Genomic DNA, 17,488 nt, shown 5'->3' on the forward strand with positions numbered 1-17,488 from the left:
CTAACCAGAGCTGGAGTAAATGAATCATCTATTCACTTAATAGTTGCTTAGTATATACTATGTACCTCAGAGTACCACCTGGAAAAAGCCCCTATGTGATGCAGCCTCTTACCCATGTTACTTTCATGTATTTGGGCACAGACTACATCCCAGACAATCAAAACAGAGACCGCCTCGTTATTCCAACGTCCAGGTTTTCTCATCCTTGGCACACTGCTAGATCAAATTTCCCAGTATTAGTCAATAAAATGCGGTACAGGCAATGCATGACATTTCCAGGCTTAGCCCTTAAACTTATCCAAGGAGGATATGACAAAAGTCTAATCATAATAGAAGCTATTAATCTATCTCTCTCAGAATGTCATAGTTCGAGATCATAAATCAAAACACAGAGAAGTTGAATAACACAACTGTTACACATAAAGTTATATCTATATACACACAAAAACTGTCCATCCTTTTAAAATGTTCCCCCTCAAAAACTAAAAATATTGAGCACGTACAGGTACCAGAGAGGTTTTCCGTCTCACATCTTATAGAACATATTTTACATGTTCAGTTAACAATAAAACCAGGAGTCACCCATTAAGTATTTTTTAATTTAATCACTTTGAAATTTTTAATACTCCTCTAACTTGGATCAAAGAGGAAGTTAACTGAAATTAAGAATTATAGAAAAGTACAGAAAAGGAAAACAGTATATAGCAGTATCCGTGGGCCATATTCAGTGGTACTCATAAGAAAACATAAAGCCTTCAGGGATTTTACCAGTAAACAGAAAATACCAAAAACAAATGAACTAAACATCCAAGAAGCTAGTAAAAATACCAAAGTGATCGAAAAAGAGGTAAGAAGCAGAAATCAATGAATTTAAAGTGAAAAACAGTAGACTTGATCAATAAAACTTAAGAACTGCTTCATTAAAAAGGCCAATAAATTACACAATCCATGATAAGCTTGACCAAGAAGGAAACACATTATTCCACGTTTACAAGATATAACCACAAATATAAAAATTTTATTAAGAATATAATGTCCAACTATTTGCCCCAAAAAAGGGGGTGATCTCGATGAAATATATGATTTCAACAAAATGTAAATTGGTCCACAGAAGAGCTTAAAATTAATTAAATAGAACAATACCATAAAGAGATGGAAAATGAACATTTTCAGTAATAAGAGTTCCCAGCCTCCCGAGACACAAATTATCAGCCCACATTATTTTCAGGCTAATTCCATCAGAATCATTTATAAAAGAGGTATTGCCTATATATTTAAACCAGTCTAGAGCATAAAATTCAAAAAGCCTTGAATTAAATCACATACACAGGAAAACCTATTGTATCTCACTTACGAGTTAAAAAGTGTTTAATGAGTTTAAGGTAAAATGTTTAGAACAATGCCTGGCATTTATCAATGCTTCCAGTAATTAGTTATTATTACTATTTTTATTAATATTACTATTATTAACATTGATGCAAAAATCCTAAACATTACTAAATATAAATTTAAGGATTTCAGAAATAGTTCAACATTATGGACTCTATTAATGTAATTAATGTTAATAAATGAAAGGGAAAAAACACATAATTATCTCAAAAGGTACCCTGAAGAGGGTGTTTAATAAAATGTAACAGCTGTTCATGATTTTTTGGCCTTTTAAATCAGGCAGAAAACTAAATTTCCTTTACATGATGACTATATGTATATACATATATATCCATATACACACATACATATACATACTATATATACACATATATACATATTTATATATATAAGCTAGATTGATTTAGTAACATGTAACAGCTGTTCATGATCTTATGACCTTTCAGTAAATCAGAAATAGATCTAAATTTCCTTTACATGTGGACTGTGTGTGTATATATACACACACACACACACACACAAGATAGATTGACAGATCAGAAACTACCATACATTATATCAAGCAGCTTAAACAGATAAGGAACACATTAAAGACAAGATTGTCTGATGTCTTCTTCCTGACTTTAATGAGGACCTTTAATATGATTATTATTCACCACTGTTATGGAGATTCCAGCCAGTATCATAAGACAAGAAAAAGGGATAGCTAGTATAAACATTGGAATGTGAGCGACATAGCTAGTATAAATACTGGAATGAGAGAGACAAAATTTTCAATATTTTTGAGTTACAAAACTGTACACTTAACAAATAAAGGCGCATCATCTAAAAAAAAAAAAATTTAAATGCCTGGCTCATGGTACACTAAATAACAAATGTTAGTTTAAAAAAAAAAACAAGGCTTCCCTGGTGGCACAGTGGTTGAGAGTCCGCCTGCTGATGCAGGGGACACGGGTTCGTACCCTGGTCTGGGAAGATCCCACATGCCGCGGAGCGGCTGGTCCCGTGAGCCATGGCTGCTGAGCCGGCGCGTCCAGAGCCTGTGCTCCACAGCGGGAGAGGCCACAACAGTGAGAGGCCCACGTACTGGAAAAAACAAAAAAAAAACAAAAAAAAAACAACTATTCCACATAGCTCACATAGTTTAAAAATCTAATACAAAAATCAGACAAAAGACATCAAAAGAAAACTACAAACCAATCTCTCTCATGAATATAGATATAGAAATTAATATACTATCAAATCAAATCCAGGAATATATAAAAAGGATTATACCACATGACTAAGTGGGATTAATCCCAGGAATGCAAGCTTGGTATAATATCCAAAAATCAATTAGTATAATACACCACATCAATAGAACAGGATAAAACTACATGATCATCTTGATAGATGCAGAAAAAGCACTTGAAAAAAGTTAAAACCCTTTCATGTTAAAAAAACACTCAACCAACAAGGAATGGAAGAGAACCTCCTCAACCTGATAAGAGCATGTAGGAATAGAAGACAATTTCTTCAACCTGGTTAAACTCATCTAAGAAAATCCACACCTAACATCACAATTCATGGTGAAAAATTGAAAGCTTTCCTCCTTAAGATCAGAAACAAGACAAGACTATCTGTTCCCATCACTTCTATTCAACATTGTACTGGAAGTTCTATTCAGGGCAATTAGGCAAGAATATAAAAGGCACTCAGATAAGACAGAAATAAAACTCTATTTACAGATGACCTGATCTTGTAAGTAAAAATTTAAGAAATCCACTAAAAAATTATTAGAATAAATGAGATCAGCAAAGCTGCAGGATACAAGATTAATATGCAAACATAAATTTGCATTTCTATAAAGTAGCAATGAGCAAACAAGTGAAATTAATAATTCCATTTACCATAGCATCAAAAAGAATATTTAATAATCATTTTTTAATTTAACAAAAGCCTTGTAAAACTTATACTCTGAAACTATAAAACACTATGAAAGAATTAAAGAAGACCTAAATAAATGGAAAGACATTCCATGTCTATGGATATGATTTAATATTGTTCAGATGGCAGTACTCCCCACAATGATCTACACATTCAATGAAATCCCTTTGAAAGTACAGCTGACATCTTTGCAGAATTTGAAAAGCTGGTCATTAATACTCATACGGAAATTCAAGAGGACTGAAATAGCCAAAACAATCTTAAAAAAGAAGAAACAAAGTTGGAGGGCTCACACTTATCCATTTCAAAACTTACCACAACGCCAAATAATCAAAACAGTACTGGCATAAGAATAAACAAATATATCAGTGGAATAGAATTTGAGAGTCCAGAAATAAATCTTCACATTTATGGTCAACTGATCTTCAACAAGGGTACCAAGAAAATTCATTGGTCTTCAACAAACGGTGCTGGGATAACTGGCTATCCACATGCAAAAAAATGAAGTCGGACCCCTTTCTCACCATATTAAAAAACTTGACTCAAAATATATCAAAGATGTAAATATAAGAACTAAACCTATAAAACTTTTTAAAGAAATCATATGGAGTAAATCTTCAGTCTCAGGATTAGGCAATAAAAGAAAAACTGGACATCAAATTTAACAACTTTTGTGCCTCAAAGAACACCATGAAGAAAGTGATAGAATCTACAGAATGGGGGAAAAAATTCTGTAAATCACATCTGATCAGGGATTTGTATCTATAAAATAACTATTACCAAATCATAAAGACACACAACCCAGTTAAAAATGGACAAATGATCTGAATAAACATTTTTCCAAAGAGGCTATATAGCAGCCAATAAGCACGTGGAAAGATACTCAACATTATTTGCCACCAGGAAAATTTAAATCAAAAGCACAGTGCAATATCACTTCACACCTACTAGGATGGCTATAATCAAAAAGAAAGCTAATATCTAGCTTTTAACAGGGATGGAGAGAATTTGGAACCCTCACACACTGCTGGTTGGAATGTAAAATGGTGCAGGCACTTGGAAAAAACAGTCTGACAACTGCACAGTTAAACACAGTGACCACTTGATTCAGCAAGTCTACTCCTAGTTAAATACCCAAGAGAATAAAAATATGTCCACACAAAAATTTATACAAGAAAGCTTATAGCAGCATGATTCATAATAGCCAAAAAGTGGAAACAACTCCAGCGTCCCATCAATCGATGAATGGACAAATAAAAGGTGGTATGTCCAAACAATGTAATATTATTCTGCAATTGGGGAATTCCCTGGCGGTCCAGCGGTTAGGACTCTGCACTCTCACTGCCAAAGGTGCAGGTTCAGTCCCTGGTCGGACAACTAAGATCCCACAAGCCACAACGTGTGGCCAAAAAAAAGGAAAAAGAAATGAACTACTGACACATACTACCAACACTAAAGAACTTTGAAAACATTCTTAATAAAAGAAGCCAGCTACAAAGGGCCACCTTGTATGATTCCATTTAGGCAAATCCACAGAGACAGAAAGTAGATTAGTGATTGCCTAAGGCTGGGGGACCCTTGGGGAGATTGGGGAGTGATCGCTAAGAGGTGAGGGATTTCTTCGAGAGGTAATGAAAACTTGTAAAATTGATAATGTTGATAAATGCACAACTCCGAATATACTAAAAAAACAAATGTGAAAAAAAAATTCAGCTAAGAATCTAATAGTGCCCATCATATCCTATTTGTAGCAAATGCATATTTAATTCACCTTGATCGTGAGAGGTGCAATGAGGATCACACAGGAGAGAATCAAAAGAAAAACCTGGGTGTCTGACTTCCCAGTCAACAGTCTATCAGATCCTTAATAGATTCCAGTTTATCAATCCAGTCTATCAAATCCCTGGATCCTCTGCTACTGAATAAAGAAGAGCCCGATTATCTTCTATACCCGGTCAAATGGGCATGCCAAATGTCTACAAAGGCAATTTGCTGCTCTAGACACTGTTACCCTGGAAAACAAAAGGAAATCTGAAAATGACTAAAGGTTCTCACATATTACAGATGGGAACATCTTTTGTATTATAAAAAGCCTAATTCGTAAATATATATTCCCCTCTACTTCTTGCATGCTGAGAGCCTCCTTAACTAGATGTTAATCTCCTTAAGCATGGAACCAGATCTTTAGTACCCACAGCCAAGTACATTTCAGATTCAGAGTTAATCCTTTATACCTTGCCTTGATTAGACTAAACAAACATGCAGGAAGGCACCACAGAATTCAGAAGTGGAGGGGAACTTATTTTCTACTTCTTTATATCTATTTCATTTGAGTCAAGACCTGAGGTTTTCCTATTACAATGAAAAATGGTCAGATGATTTCCATTCAATGATCCTCAAGTTCTATTAGAATCCTGCCGGGAAAGTAAGAGAAGGTGGCCTCAGACGACTCTCCTGGCAACACAAAAGGCTTTTCAAAACGTTTCTTAAAGATATGGATTTTTTTTAGATTCCAAAAGAGAAACCCATAAAATAGAGTTTCAAGACTTAGGATTAGACAAGGAGAAGAAATACATATTTGTTCAGAGCTGTGCACTTAACATGCACTATCTTTTTTCATCCTCACGGCCATCCTGCAAGGCAGATTATTATCCCCATTTACAGATAAAGATATTGAGGTTCCAACATATTAAACAGCGGGTACTGCAAAGCTAGAAGTCAGACTCCAGCCTCTATCATGTCTGACTCTGAAGCCAGTGCTCTACTATATCAGTTGCCATTCCACTCACTTCTCACCTGCTTTGGGAAGTTCTCTGCTTCCACTGAGAAGCATTTGAAGATGCCCCACACTCTATTCTTGGACATGTGTATGGCCCTCATACTGAGGAAGCCCTCACACCCAACCCCACAAAGCCAGTGGGGCAAGGACATGACCTTCCTATGTCTGTGAAGCTGAGGCTGACTTGACATCTCCACCCTTGGGCAATAAGAACCTGTGCTTTCTCCCAGCCTACGGAACATGTGGACCCTAACCCATGCCTGCTCACCAACACATATGGCAGCTCGCTTTTGCCAGGCTGGCCCAGAAACAACCAGCTCACCGTGCTGACTGCATCCCCACAGAAGGGTCAGGGTCCATCACATCCCTTTGAGGCTGAGGGCAAACTTAACCACTGGAAAGAGACAGAACTGTTGAGATCCTCACCTCTGTGGAAAATGTACATGGAAAGATCCTCTGCTCCAGCGAATGATCTGTTCTCCACACCTCTCCCCACAACCAAAAAAAAAAAAAAATTTCATTTCTTTCATTTCTTCCCCGTGTGACTGCCCACACTGTTCTCCCTGCTTCTATACCCTTCTCTTTCCCTTGCCTGCAGAAGTCTACCTGTTCAGCAGTCTCCCTTCTATGTGGTCTTCCCTAACCACCAATTTAATGTACTGAACTCAGTGAACTTAACACCTTTATATCACTTTTGCCTCAGTTTACCTATCTAGGTTGATATATCAAAAAGTAGGAAAAGGGAAGGTTTATCTGAACTCTGGTTCCCCAGTAGTGACCCTGACGAGATTTGAGAGCAAGTGATTTCCTAAGGAAGTGCTCCCAGGAGAGGGAGGGAGGGAGGGAAGGAAGTCCCAGCCTCAGCCTGATCCCTGGTTGCTCTGGGGGATGAATGAAGCCTCAGAGAATGACTGGCCTCTGGGCATCGAAGGCCAGGGAACTAGGCTTCCATACTCCCACACTCATGAGTCAATCATTGACTCCAGGCTGCCTGGGGAGGAAGTGAACTCCTAGACACTTCCGCTCTCAGTATAGTAGGGTGAAGGGGCTATAGAGGCTGAGGGTCAGTGCTCTGAGGCAAGTTGTAAGGTGTCAACCTTCAGAAGCAAAGCCCATAGAAGCCAGGTGAAGGGCACACAGAACCTACACAAGAGATGTGAGGGGGTCAAGGGAGAGCACCACCGTGTCTGCTGCAAGGTCAAGGTAGGGCTTCATGGGCATGTGACCAGTGCATTTGCACAGGATCCTGCCCTCAGTAGGGACCCACACTTGGGGGTTAATGCTCTGCAGTCACCATCTTGAAATTCTCAGTAATTTTACCTTTGACTTTGAGTTTTGTCAGTGAAGTCCGATGGGACAGTAGAGCATGAACTGGGCCCTTGGAGCCTCCATTCATGTGCAGCTCCCTCCCACCACCTACCACCTACCACCTCCCTGGGACCAGTTCTCAGCCACTGGCCCGGTTGCTCCTGGTGCCCAGGGCCCACCTGTCTTTCCCCAGTTGCCACCCTCTGCTTAGGCAGTGACTGTTCTGTGGGCTTGTGGGGGGCCAGCGTTCTGCCACTGCTGTCCACCCCGGGGGCGGGGAGGGAGGGGTACAGGGGTAAGTTTGGGGAGCCACATAATTTTGAAGTTAGCTACACACTGCCTAGTAACTCCAGTCTATTACTTCTCTATTAATAGCTCTTTTTTATTCTTTAGTTTTTTTACGTGGTCATGCCTTGCTTCCCACATTGCCAAACTCTGTTAGATTTTGTTTCTTTCACTTCCCCACAAAAACTGGCATAGCACTTAGAACAGAGTAGGTGTTTCATCGGTATTTTCAATGGATTAATATAAAATTGGTATTCAATTAAAATTGGCTGGGAGACTCCCCTGGTGGTGCAGTGGTTAAGAATCTGCCTGCCAATGAAGGAACACAGGTTCAATCCCTGGTCCAGGAAGATCCCACACGTCACAGAGCAACTAAGCCCGTGTGCCACAACTACTGAACCTGCATGCCGCAACTACTGAAGCCCGTGCACTTAGAGCCCGTGCTCCACAACAAGAGAAGCCACCGCAATGAGAAGCCCGCGCACCACAACGAAGAGTAGCCCCTGCTCACCGCAACTAGAGAAAAGCCCGCGCGCAGCAACGAAGACCCAACGCGGCCAAAAATAAATAAATAAAAATAAAATTGGCTGGGAGGTTTCAGTTCAGGATGGTGACACAGGTAGATCCCAGGTAGAGATAGAGCCTCGTCCTCCACACTAAGTCTACAGCTACCTATGGAACATTTTCCTCTGGAAAAAACCTAAAGGCTGGCTGAGCACATGGGACAAACGAGGGGAAAAAAAAAAAAAAAAACTGCATCGAAGCAGATAGGATAGGGTGAGATATAATCTCACTGTAAACCCCAGCCCCAGTTCAGAGACCCAGAGTCAGTAGGGAACTTAAAACCCAAAGCTTCTCCTTAAGAAGCAAAGAGTTTGAACCCCACATCAGGCACCCCACTTCTTAACACCTGCACCTAAGAGACAATCCTCCACAATGTCTAGCTGCGAAAACCAGAGGCTCGTGTCCACAAGACCCACAAGGCTGTAATGACCTGAGAAAAGAGCTCACACACTGGGACTCACCCAGCTCGGGGCCCAGATCAGAGGAAGCCTCTGGCGCCCAGACTTCAAGTGAAAGAGGCTCATTTGCTTATAATAAAGCATTGGCCTGAGGGGCAGGCATCTAATCTAACACACACATCCAGGAACCTGCTGGAACCCTCTCCAGAAGGAAGACTGGCAGCCGTGACATCCTCCCTCTGCAAACTCCAGAGGGTCAGTATCTCCCAGAAGGGAGCTCTTATACCATCCGGTGCCCTGGTTTTTAGAGCTGCCACCCAAGGGACACCCTTGATTCCCTGGCTCTGGAGCCCAGCTGCTGGGTCCCATGGGACCAAAACAGTCGGAGAGACAGTCCTTGGCAGGCTGTCACCCCCAGGGCACTACACAGACAGCAGACTGAAATACCGCCAGTCTCTCTGAGAAAGAGATCTGTTTGCTTGTCCAGGAGCTTTGGTCTGGGGAGAAGGCTTCCAGCATGCTTACAGGGGCCAACAGAGGGGCTCTCAGGGAATGGAGGTTCGGGGACACAATCTTTCCCCTCACCCTCTGCTTTGCCACAGCTCACCAGTATATCCCAGAAAGGACCTTATACCCTTGTCTTAGATTATCTAATAATCATTACTTTGAACTCCCGAATAGAGTGACCTTTCTCAAACTTAAAACCATTATGTAGTTTCCCATCATCTACGGGGACTTTAGTCCAAGTTTTTCAACACAGCATCAGAGCTTTGGAATGATCTCGTTTCCGCCTGCCTCTATGATACCACCTATCTCTGCCTGCCTCAAACACCTCAGGCCCCGCCCCACACACTTTGTGTCATCTACTTACCCACTTACCGGTTCCTTCCCCAAATCATCACAACCTCTTCCTTGAATGTTTTTCTTCCTATTCCTTACTCCTCCCCATTCAGCCTGTCAAACATCTACTCACTTGATTTCCTTATACAGTCATCATCTTCTCTGAACCCTTTCCTGGCTTACTACAAAGCTTAGCAGAATTGCCTACTACCTTTATTCCCTAAACACAAGCTTCCAGCACTGCATCTACAATTCTTCGTGACATTCATTTGTCCATATTCCCTACTAGCTTGTGTGATGCGATCCTTAGAATAAACACTCTGTATTATTCACCTTAATGTTCCCAGCGTCAAGCACAGTTCCTGCATAAAATAAACACAATGAAGGCTTACTGGAGGTTCTTGGTAAATGTAACTTGCTTGATGGCCTAAATCTGATGGATAGCATGTGGTTTTATATGAGCAAAGTCTACCAGGAGATAGAAAATAGGTGAGAAAGACATCTTAAGGCAAAGTCAGTCCATGAATGTGTTCAACAGTCACGAGGCTTCAGCAAGCCGAACATTTTCCTGGAGCTCCAGGAAATTCCAAGGCATTTTGTACAGCCCATGAATGCTAGGTAGATATTTTTGAGAAGTAGAAAGCTCTTTCTTACCTGCGTTCCAGTTCTCGAATGGACAGTATCACTCCTGAACTGGATGGCTTCTGCTGTACAGTGGCCAGAAAGGTGAATTCGCTCTTATTCCGGAACAGCTGAATTAATTTGTCACTCACGTGAGGGGCTGCGTGGATCTCCCTTTCTATATCTAGGAGTCAAGAAGGAACAGAAGGGAGAAAGAAGAGGAAATGGAGGAGGAGAAGAGGAAGGAAAGAAGGAATACAGATGGGAAAAGAGGAGAGGGAATACGAGAAGGAAAAGGAGAAAAGATGCACAGTTAAAAATGCCTTGTCCAGAGGGTCCACGGTACATTCTCCCTTTCCCCCTCTCGTCAGTAGTTTTCCGTTTTCAGGCGCCACCCACCACTCCACACGGCTGCGCGCATTCAAGGCAAAGCCTGGACATGCCGTCTCAGCCACCGTGCCCGCTTGTCACTTTGACAAGTTCACAATTGGCCAGCCGGTGATTTTCTGACAGGAACTGTGATGGGACACAGAGCAATCTGGCCTGCTGCAAACAGATTAAGCTGCTGAAAATAAGGTGAGAGGCAGTCTGATAAATGGGGTCCAAAATTCAGAGAATCCTGAGTCTAATAGGATCCAGGGCCACTCAGCAGTCTCTAATTTCCCTTTTCCCGTGGCCTCAGCTTCTTTCTCTCCACAATGCATCTAGGGAAACCCGTCCTTGCCTTGTACCCAAAAGAGATTTACTAGAGCTCATAATGCCAGACAATTGCTTTTGCTTAAAGGATAAATACAAGGCATGCCCATAATACATCAGCGTGCCTGGAATTCCTCTGTAAACATGCAGCGGATGACTGTCCTCGTGAAATGTTTATTAAAGTTGAGGCCCATTCAGCAGGCCTAGAGGTGTGCGAGTCCAGCTAATCCTGCTACTGGACAGAAATCTTTCTTTCTGCAACATCCGCATAATGAGAGACATCCCTCATTTCAGGCTCACCCTTGTCATGATAAACTGGGCATTACATCACTATTTTACACTACACTTTCTGGCAGCAGGAAGTGGGCACCAAGGGAGCTGAATTAGAGAAAACTATTCAGAGGATGACAAATGAACACCAAAGACGTGTTTGGTGGCCTTCTCTCATGCCCTGACCACGTCCTCTGATGGTATGGTAACTACTTGGGTATTTCTCCAGGACTGCCCGAGGAAGCTTTGAAAAACATAGGACTGCCTTATTTACAATAGCCAAGATACGGAAACAACCTAAGTGTCCATTAACAGATGAATGGATAAAGAAGCTGTGGTGTATATATATATATACCATGGAATCCTACTCAGCCATAAAAAAGAATGAAATATTGCCATTTGCCGCAACATAGATGGACTTGCAGGGCATTATGCTAAATTAAAATAAGTCAGACAAAGACAAATATTGTATGATATCACTTACATGTGGAATCTAAAAGAAACAACAAACTAGTGAATATAACCAAAAAGAAGCAGACTCACAGATACAGAGAACAAACTAGTGGTTACAAGTGGGGAGTACACAGGGGTGGGGCAGTGGGAGGTACAAGCAACTGCGCGTAAGACAGGCTCAAGGATGTATTGTACAACACAGAGACTATAGCCAATATTTTGTAATAACTGTAAATGGAAAGTAACCTTTAAAAATTGTACTAAAAAAATTTTAAAAGAAAAACATAGAACTGCAAAGGCTGCATGGCCCAAGCAACATCACAGACTTGTATTCGGACCTTGAAGAACCTCATCCTGAAGAGTGGTTTTTAACAAAAAGAAATCCTTCAATTCTTGACCTCAGGCCTCAGTCTTCTCATCTGCAAAATGAGGGGCTTGGACTAGGCGATTTCTCAGGGCCTCCCCAGCTTTATCTCCTATAACTCTATACATTGCTGTTTCAAGTCTGCAGCACAGAACACCAGTCTTGCAGCTGTTCAAGTCTAGGCTATGCACAGTGGGAAGCAAGGTTGGTCCTCTTCCAAGGAGGGACCCAACCCAAGAACACTGTACCCACAGAAAACCTACCTCAATGACATTTGCCTTTCTGCCCAAAGAAAGGCTTTCACTACTTTACTACTAAGCGGCATGCTGTCAGCTTCTGTCCAGGGCTGAGATGAGAGACAGCCACTTAGGGAATGCTTTTATGCCCTCTACAGAATCCTAGCCGAAGACTCTCCAGGATGATATTCAAAACCAATTAAACGTAGGAACAAATCACTCTGTAAACGAGAGATCATTAGCCAATGTTTGTTAATGTTATTTTTATTATTACTACTACTGGGCAAAGAGCCTCATAATATATTTCACCTAGAATTTAGTGCCAGGAAAAAAACACTTGGTTCTTGAGATTAACTTTGTCCTTTACTTTTTTTTCCTGTTTGCTACTTCCTACTTTACCCATCAATTAGGAATCAACTGATTGCCGGTGGCTGCCCAGGGAGCTCATTAGAGGATTCTGAAGCTTAGGCCCAAAGCAAAGAAGGCCATGACTGATCAGCAATGCCTACTAGGGGAGTTAATATCACATCAATTACGGGTATCCTCACCTCTCATTCAATTCTCCCTGGGGGAGTATCATCAAGCCAGATGGCCAATGACCCCCAAACTTATATCTGCAACCTCAACCTCTCCCTTAAGTAACAGACTCATATATGCAGTGTCCTTCTGAATATCTCCATATTCAGTATCTGAATATCTAACACCAAGTTGTATTCGCCCACTGAGCTCTTGTTCTCTCCCCCAACCCTCTCTTATCTCCTAGAGTTCCCAGTCTTAGTAAATGGAACCACCCACTTCCTCACGCCAAAAAACTAGAAATTGTCCTCAATTTTTTCTTTTCCTACACGCTCCGTATTGAATCCGAGAGCGTGTCACGAGGGCTCCCATGTCTGGCATCTGTCCATTTCTTGCCAGCTGTACTCTTCAAACTCTTGTCCAAGCTGCCATCATCTCTCCAACTGCATCCTCACTGGTCTCCGTGTTACCTTCCCTTCTCCACCCTCCACACAGCAGCCCAAGTGCCCTTCTTAAGGCAGAAATCAGGATCATTTCCATCTCTTGCCTAAAACCCTCCAGTGGCTTCCCGTCGCTCCCGGGATAAAATCAGGCTCTTCCGCATGGCCCGCACGGTCACACACAAATGCCTCTTGCCTACCTCTCCCTTCTCCCCCAGCTCTCACTGCAAATGCAACCTCCTGGCCACTCCCTCCAACGGGGCCCCCATTAATGTCTAAAATGCCACTTTGGTGACTTCCTTCATACCACTTATCACAGTATATGTATTGTGATCAACTATTTCCTTGTATCACTTACCATAATCTTGTTTCATGTTCCTTACCTTATTTCCTTTCTTTCCCCACTAGGATGAAATAGCTCTACCTAGTCAATTTTCAAGAAACACTAAAAATGTTAATGTGATGAGGAAGCATCAGTAAAAACGTGTTAGGTGAAGGAAGAAGGCTGAAGAATGGAGGAGAGAAATTAAACGAGGGTGTTCACAAGCTCTTCTCTGCCTAATGTAGAAGAAACTTCATTTCCATTTTCCCTGACTTACAGGGTGAGGAGGGTGGTGATTTTCAATGTCAACAAACATATACCTGTGTTAACGCTGTGTCAGGTATCAGCAAAAAGGTAAAAACCGTTTCTGGCATCCAGGACAGCTACATAAGCAAGACAGTTACTTGGTGAAAACAGAGTAGGGCAATGCATAAAAGGAAGGAAGGAAGGGACCCGGGGAGGCTGGGGATGACATCATACAGGACGTAACTTTGAGCCTGAGTCAAAAAAGATGAATAAGCATTTACTAGACAGGAGAAATAGAGAGAAGAGGGCATTCCTTGCAGGATCGCTGTGAGGCTATGAACACCCAGGTGTTTTCCATTATCCTGGCATTTTTCTTTCTCTGCAAGCCTCTGTCACTAAAAGTCCAGCAGGAGAGCATCTACTCAATCTAACATTGGAGGGAACTCTCCACTGATTGGTGAGTTGAGAGAGCAAAGACAGCAGCAGCCAGAAACAGGACGAAACAGACACACCAGGGCAGCTGGCCTCAGTCTTGAGTGATGGTGAATTCAGGCAACGTCTCCGTAATCACAGCATGTGTACACTAAGAACCTCGACACGTGGCAGAACCTCGATATAGACATAGCACCTCCTTCTAGCTTGAGTCCCACATAAGCTTGTGGTTAAGATTGGCCCCGAAAGATAAAGCAACACTTGCTAATTTGAAAGGACAGTTGGCTTTTCATTTCTAAGTAGAGAGGAAATTTGCCATTTCAGAACTGCCAACTGTCCACAGGGCAATTCCTACTGTGTGGAGAGAGGCACATGTCCCACTGTTAGGTCCTGGGGCCCTTCTTTGAGAACTTCAGATGTTATTGATCCAAGCACTTTCAAAGCAGCAGAAATCACAAGCAGATAGTAGTAGGGACACCAGAAGACTCCCACTTAATGTGTAAGGGATTTCTATCTCCATGAACAAGTTCACGATAATATCCCATTAAACCTCCATTAGCTCCAGGAGCCTGAATGATAAAAAGCAAACACGTGTATGGCTTACGATGGTGCCAAGCGCAGGGTTAAGTGCTTTGCGCATATCATCTAATTACAATAATCTTAGGAGTAGCCATTATTATTTTTCCTACTTTACATATGAGAAAACTAAGGTTTACAGAATTTAAATGATTTTCTAAAAGACACTGGGCTAGGAGTCCACGTTCTGAGATTCCAACCTGGCAGGCTGCTCCCATATGCTACACTCTTCACTGTGCTATGTCTACTGTTTGCCAATATGTAGGACCTCAGGGCTTGGTGCCTGTGGAAAAGGGACAAACCATCATATACCCAGCGCCCGACACTATCCACTCGGGAAATATTTATGAACAATCTATTCGTACAACCCCTGAGCTAAATAACAATCCCCCATTTTACAGGTAAAGAAACTGAGACACATAAGTTTTATGGCTTGCCCAAGGTCACACAACATGACTGGAGATAAAACTGAGTCTTGCCCCAGCAGAGGTGATCAGGACATTCCATAGCATTCGCCTGGCACTCCTGCTTACGTTTTCATTCGCCTGTCTGTCCTCTCTCCCACCTGCTTCATCCTGCGCTCCAGCCACACAAGCCTCCTGCCTCTTCTTCCCAGGGCCATATTCCTTCCCACCTTGGTATATTCTCATCTTCAGTGACCTCTCTTCTTTCTCTCTTCCGTGGATACCAGCTTAATCGTTACTCCTTCAGGCCCGCTTTCCCTGACCATCCCAGACCAGCTCGAATTCCCTATGTTGTCTTCACTGTACTTCTTGTAAATATCAAGTCTTTATGTGTCTAATCACTTTATTGTGCGTCATCCCTTCATTAATGGCTATCATGCCTACTGGACTACATTCCACAGGGAAGGTTTATCAACAGATACACTCAGCATGTTGCCTGGCACATGGTAGAACCCCGAAAAATGTTTGCTGCATTAATAATATTTCTTGATTCCAAAGCCTGGAACACAACGGAGGAGGTTTATCAAAGACACTCAACTATAACCCCAACCTGCTGAGAAAAAGTACATTAACATAATGAGCCACCTAAGGGTGAAGCCAGCTAAGCATCCTTAACTCCTCTATTTGGGGACTAAACCCAAGGAACCCTGTGACACATGGTATTAATCATTTTTATAATTACTACATGACTCAAAAAAGAGATTCAGGTGGCCCCATAATTTTACTAAGTAGATCATCATGGTGGAGGAGCTAAGCTCTTCTTATAAATATTTTAAAATACTGGTAAGGAGTCAGAATGGCCATCATCAAAAAATCTAGAAACAAATGCTGGAGAGGGTGTGGAGAAAAGGGAACCCTCTTGCACTGCTGGTGGGAATGTAAATTGGTACAGCCACTATGGAGAACAGCATGGAGGTTCCTTAAAAAACTACGAACAGAACTCCCATATGACCCAGCAATCCCACTACTGGGCATATACCCTGAGAAAACCATAATTCAAAAAGAGTCCTGTACCACAATGTTCATTGCAGCTCTATTTACAATAGCCAGGAGATGGAAACAACCTAAGTGTCCATCATCGGATGAATGGATAAAGAAGATGTGGCACATATATACAATGGAATATTACTCAGCCATAAAAAGAAACGAAATTGAGTTATTTGTAGTGAGGTGGATGGACGCAGAGTCTGTCATACAGAGTGAAGTAAGTCAGAAAGAGAAAGACAAATACCATATGCTAACACATATATATGGAATTTAAGAAAAAAAATGTCATGAAGAACCTAGGGGTAAGACAGGAATAAAGACACAGACCTACTAGAGAATGCACTTGAGGATATGGGGAGAGGGAAGGGTAAGCTGTGACAAAGTGAGAGAGTGGCATGGACATATGTACACTACCAAAAGTAAAATAGCTAGTGGGAAGCAGCCACATAGCACAGGGAGATCAGCTCGGTGCTTTGTGACCACCTAGAGGGGTGGGATAGGGAGGGTGGGAGGAAGGGAGACGCAAGAGGGAAGAGATATGGGAACATATGTATACGTATAACTGATTCACTTTGTTATAAAGCAGAAACTAACACACCACTGTAAAGCAATTATAAAGATGTAAAAAAAATAATAAATAAAAAATTCAGTGATGAACAAAGCCAACCATTTAAAAGTAGAGTTCAGAACTTAAAAAAAAAAAATACTGGTAAGGAGTATCAATGTATCCCCTTGTCACTAAGAAGTTAGCAAACTGTGATCACTCTCTCTTCAGGCTGTCCCCCTACACTGGCACTATAACCTACCAGTGGTCAAGTCTCCCCACTAACCCTCATCCCTCCACCCCCATCTCAGTTGGATGCCTCATAATAAAGATAGGGGTAAAGCATGGATGCCAGCTCTATCTGAATCACAGGACAGGAGGACAACAACAAGCAAAAAAAGACTGATAAAGATTTTTTTAATAAAAAGACTGCATTGTATAAGCTACAAACTTGCAGTTATAAGATGAGTAAGTTCTAGGGATGTAATGTAGAGCATGGTGACTGTAGTTAACAATACCATACTGGCTACTTGAAAGTTGCTAAGGGACCTCCCTGGTGGCGCAGTGGTTAAGAGTCCGCCTGCCGATGCAGGGGGCATGGGTTCGATCCCTGGTCCGGGAAGATCCCACATGCCGCGGAGCAACTAAGCCCGTGTGCCACAACTACTGAGCCTGCGCTCTAGAGCCCACGAGCCACAACTACTGAGCCCGTACTCTGCAACGAGAAGTCACCACAATGAGAAGCCCACACACCGCAATGAAGAGTAGCCCCCGCTTGCCGCAACTAGAGAAAGTCAGTGCACAGCAACAAAGACCCAACGCAGCCAAAAAC

The 17,488-nt window shown here is 42.0% G+C and overlaps 1 protein-coding gene across 3 annotated transcripts in view; it reads right to left on the minus strand.

Moving 5' to 3' along the window:
- Window positions 1-17,488, minus strand: part of NELL1 (neural EGFL like 1) — an 867,563-nt gene that overhangs the window by 778,749 nt on the left and 71,326 nt on the right. For all 3 annotated transcript variants that reach the window (XM_027115178.1, XM_027115177.1, XM_027115176.1), the window contains exon 3: window positions 10,144-10,294. In XM_027115178.1, the coding sequence (XP_026970979.1) occupies window positions 10,144-10,294 (151 nt within the window). The remainder of the gene's footprint in view (window positions 1-10,143; window positions 10,295-17,488) is intronic.

The sequence above is a fragment of the Aethalodelphis obliquidens genome, unplaced genomic scaffold, assembly GCF_003676395.1.
Source record: "Aethalodelphis obliquidens isolate GAN/ISIS:26980383/991018 unplaced genomic scaffold, ASM367639v1 scaffold14, whole genome shotgun sequence".
NCBI classification, from domain to species: domain Eukaryota; kingdom Metazoa; phylum Chordata; class Mammalia; order Artiodactyla; family Delphinidae; genus Aethalodelphis; species Aethalodelphis obliquidens.